The 5,014-nt window shown below is 31.8% G+C and overlaps 1 protein-coding gene across 1 annotated transcript; it reads left to right on the forward strand.

Annotated features, from left to right (window-relative positions):
- Positions 1–1,669: 1,669 nt before the first annotated feature.
- On the forward strand, positions 1,670–3,047 carry LOC108727349 (uncharacterized). Its single transcript, XM_018455459.1, has 3 exons — positions 1,670–2,199; positions 2,284–2,641; positions 2,708–3,047. Exons 1-3 carry the CDS (start codon positions 1,813–1,815, stop codon positions 2,884–2,886), a joined length of 924 nt encoding a protein of 307 aa, XP_018310961.1. The 5' UTR covers positions 1,670–1,812; the 3' UTR covers positions 2,887–3,047.
- The last annotated feature ends 1,967 nt before the right edge of the window (positions 3,048–5,014 follow it).

Consider the following 5,014-nt stretch of genomic DNA (forward strand, 5'->3'; position numbering starts at 1 on the left):
CTAGAACTAAGGAGGATCAACTCGTGTGGTGGGGGTGAGTCAAAAAACGTCCGCAGTTATTCACACAATGTGCAGCGGCACTGCACATTGTGTGAAAATTCGATAAGAGCGACAAAGTAACGATTATAGAACGACAGAGCGACGACTATATAGAGCGACAGAGAGGACTAATGAAGCGCAAGAGTGGAGGAAGTTATCCGTCGCCACTTTTTGCCTCACCCCCACTACCGCTATTGGCACGAGTTGATCCTCCTTAGTTCTAGTCTTCTTGATCATAGCAAAGAAAACAAAGAGACTGACGTATCACTTGTAATGTTTTTGTAAAAAAAATGATGGCATGCAGCGTTAAGAGGTGTAAAAATTGCAGTGAAAATGCGAAAGTAAAAAAATAAAGCTTTTTTCGTTTCCAAAAGATAGTGACATTGCGGCAAAGTGGATGAAAGCTTGTGGCAAGGAGATTAACCTCAAAAATAGTAGATATATAAATTAAATATTATTAATACTTACAAATTTATTTGTTTTTTTTCTAATAAATTCTGATAAAGCATTTTATTTATTTATCTTTACCCTTTTCATATATATAAATAATTTAATAATATTATTAACTAGAAGGGATTCATAATAATTATTATTAAATTACTAATAATAATTAATAATAAAAAATCACAATAGTAGTGCTGAACAAAATAAAGTCATTAATTGTCATTTCCTTATTTAAATTATATCACATTTTGAATATCTCAGAAAAAACGCTGATTGGCTGATATATTAATATGGCCGGTCACTTGTTCCACCATCATCTTCTTGCGCAACAGCACGCCTCTTCTTTATTACACCATGCATCCGACGTCATCCGATATCCAATAGGAGAGCTTTGTTTCCTAGATGTTTCAGCTAGCAATATTTTGTCGTATGAAAATGTTCGTCAAGATTTAACTTTTTCGTCCGACGACTGACACATCGCAATATGCAACTTTCAAAGTATATGCGGATAAAAATGTCGTTAACTAGAACCGAATTCTCTTTTTGGTATCGTCGTATGTCGGATGTCGTACGAGAGGATCTCGGACCTCTTTGTCCCACAGCCAATCGACAGGCTTGAAAAATTTGTCGCACGACAAAAACGGACGCATGTAATATTGATCTTTAGGGTCGGTTATTCCACCTTTTGGTAAATTTTACTGTTAGGTAAATCTGGCAATCTGCGAATGTGATTGGATAATCTTGCTACTTACCCAACAGGTAAAATTTACCAAAAAGTGGAACAATCGGCCCTTAGTGAACTGGGGATGGGCTATTGCACCGAAAATATCGAAATCGTCAATATTACATCAATATGTATCGCCGATTCAAATATCGATACAACTAAATATCAGTGAATAAAATATTAATATCGACACGAATCGTGTTTTCTAGCAAAAAATTATAACACGTTCTTCGTATAATTGTATTTTTATTTAATTTTATAAGCTACAATTACGTTTACATTAAAAACTTTCTCGGAACTAAAATGAAAAGTTATATTTTGTATAACAGATATACAAAATTAGTGATTATAAAATAATAGCAAATTAGCAAGCTGTGCACAATTTACGATTGAAAATATCCGAAGTTTTACTTGTATCGAATATCGATACAATGTAAACATAAAGCGTCGATATTTCAAAATATCGAAGTCTGAAATATCGATATCTCAACTCAAAAATATTGATATTACGAAATATCGATACTGTATCGCCACCCCTATAGTAAACGCAAGTGAACGTTAGAGACGTAAACAAAGCGTGTGCAAGACCAAAGGCTCTAACGAAAATGAAATTATCCAAATACATTCATTTAACGTATTCCCAAGAGAACTTAATAGACTTTTTAGTTGAACATCGTTTATTAGTAGCTACAATGAATTGTGATAGCTGTAAAGAAATTATAGATTTAAATGAAGAAACATTAACATTTGTATGTAAAAAAAAAGCCACTACTGAAAAAGAACATAATAAAAAAAGCCTAAACGCAATGTGTAATTTTAAGAAAAGTGCCACGAAAGGAACATGGTTTGATAGGCTCGACACAGATCTGCAAATAATATGTAGGCTCACAGCATATTTTGTTATGGTGCCACGTACGCGGCAAAAATTTTTGCGTTACGAAACTGGTTTATCAGTACCTACGATTAATGAGTGGATAAAATATTGCAGAGAGGTAAATATGGATATATCTATAATTATAATGTGTAATACATAAATATGTACAATTTAAATTATATAAATTATATTAATACGATAGGTATGTGTATATTGGGCGAAAAAGAACAGTCAAAAGCTTGGAGGTCTAGGAATGACTGTCGAAATCGACGGAGCAAAAATTGGCCGAAGGAAGAATTGTGATGTGACCAAAAAGATCAAAGGTGACTGGATATATGGTGGCTTCGAACGGGAAACGAGAAGAATCTTTATTGTACCAGCAGAAACTGGAACGAAAGAATCATTGTTAAAAACAATAAAGGAATGGATACTTCCCGGAACAAGTATTGTTTCACATTTTTGGAAGGCTTACAATTGTCTTAACGACAGAGGATTCAAAAGCCTGAAGAGAAAGCATTCATATAAGTTCGTTGATCCCAAAACTGATAAGATAGCAGATGGTAAATATATAAAATTGAATTTCAGTAGTTATATCAAAGTATTACCGTATTTATTTTGATTTGTAGATACACATATTCGAGAGATTGAATCTTGCTGGAGAGAGGTTCGAGCACATATGCCAAGACCTGCGTCCTATTCTCTTCAATGTTTCAGTGAATATCTTTTTAAACGCGCGAATGATTTAGATGTACGTATAGAAACGTTTTTTGATGTTATTGCAGATATGTATCCACCAAAACGTTGAATTACAACATTACAAACATTGCAGCAACATCGCGAAATATAGATTCCATGTCTTATAGCTATTATAATTCAACATTGCTTCAACATTGATTCAATGTATATGCAATGTAGATTTTATTGATTCAATATTTATTCAACGTCCATTCAACATCTATTCAATGTATAAGCAGAGATTAAATGTACTTAGATTTCACGTACATTAAGTACATTTCATATTTTCAAAAGAATTGAATGAATCTGCACGAAAAAATTAGTCTTTAAATTGTGAGAAAAATGAAAATTTTAAAAATATTGATTTTTTTTATTATTTAAAATTGATTCGTTATCTGTCTTTTTTAAAATTGTACTATTTATTTGTAAATATCAAAGTATATTTTGACATACTAGAAGAATTTTAAATAAAAAAAAAGAATCATTATTTTTAAAATTAAATTTTCCTACAATTTAAAGATTAATTTTACACATTTATTTTATTCAATTCTTTTAAAAATAAAAAAATGTACATAATACAAAGGTAACTTAAAATCTTCACAAAATTAAGAATCATTTTATGTAATTGGTTTTGTTTTTATTGGTAAAGTAAATGTGTGTTTTTTTCTTAAAACTTACATTTTGTGTATTGTATGACTATTACAATTATATCCCGTATATTCTGTAATTGTAAAACTTTCTATTTAAAAATATTATATTATTATATAATGCATCATTTGTAACTTAATCTAAAAATACCTAAATAATATCTAAAACTTAATATATTTAATTATTGTGTATCTTTTACTCGTTAATTTCGTTGCTAACCGTAGCAAGTTTTCTAAACAAAAAAAGTTACTTATGTGTAGCAATATACTTTGCAACTAAATAAATATACAGGAGTTTTATAATACTCTGATGTACCCTTAATCGAGAAAAGAGTGAAACTACTATACATAAAGAAATATGTCCAGAACGTAACATTTTTCCATATAACAAGACTGTTCTGGGGCAGTATTTTCAACAATTTATAGTAATAATAATAAAATTCATTGTGTGTGAATATATTTTGTATGTCTTGATTACTTAATAAAATTATAAATACAATTGTGTGATAATTTTATAGCGAGATTCATTAAATTGTACACATGTACCCGGCGAATATTTAAATTTTCCCGAAAACGAACCCCATGTGAACAAACTTTATTCTACATTTTAGACTTATGCATTATACATAATTTCGAAAACCGGTTAATCACGTGCACGCTGGATGTACGTAATTTCATTCCGAAGAGCTGGTAATAAAAACTCAAGAACACTTAAAATATACGTACTTGATGCTTATTATTTCCTGCAGTTAATAATAACCTCGCGATCGAGCGGAGTCAGCAATATTCAGTTGAATTCTACACACGAGACAACAAACGACAGATATGTACACTAGATACGGGCATAAATGGTACCGTAAGGTCTATTTTTTATTCCCGCATTCTCTGAACTGTGCAATAGGTTGAACCCGATGCGATAAGTTGAAGTGAAATAAATGAAAATAAATATGTATTTGTTTCGTTTCAACTTATTGGATCGTGTGCACCTGTTCAGAGGGTACAGGAATAAAAAAAACTGACCTATGGTACAAAAATATAAGGTATTCCATTGCGCACAATGGCGTTAAACTAAATTAGAACAACCAATCGAATGCTTGCCCCAAAGTTAATGGAATGCACGATACAAATGCATGATAACAAATGGCTGCGTTTATCAGAGAAAGCAGCTTTGCAGGTGTTGTAAAATTCTTCAATATGATTGGTTTATACGTTTAGATCCGTAAGGAACCAAAAGCAAGAACCAATCGTATTGAAGAATTTTACAACAGTTGCAAAGCTGCTTTCTTTGCTGAACGCAGCCAATCGTATTCCTTTTTACAATTTGGAGCAACTTGGGCTATGTTCCAAAATTGAATGCCTGTACTGAAAATCTATAGTGCACGTAACGTAAACTGTAACATTTTCAGTGTTGGCAGTAAATTTGGAACACAGCCTTGGAATACCTTATATTTTTCAGCCTGTTCTATGGCTACGTTTACACCATGCATTTAGGCCGCGGCCTGTACAATAGATGTCCTTGTTTATTCTGGCTGCGTTTCGTTATTCACTGTC

This window comes from Mycetomoellerius zeteki, unplaced genomic scaffold, assembly GCF_001594055.1.
Source record: "Mycetomoellerius zeteki isolate Tzet28-1 unplaced genomic scaffold, Tzet1.0 scaffold48, whole genome shotgun sequence".
In the NCBI taxonomy this organism is placed as follows: domain Eukaryota; kingdom Metazoa; phylum Arthropoda; class Insecta; order Hymenoptera; family Formicidae; genus Mycetomoellerius; species Mycetomoellerius zeteki.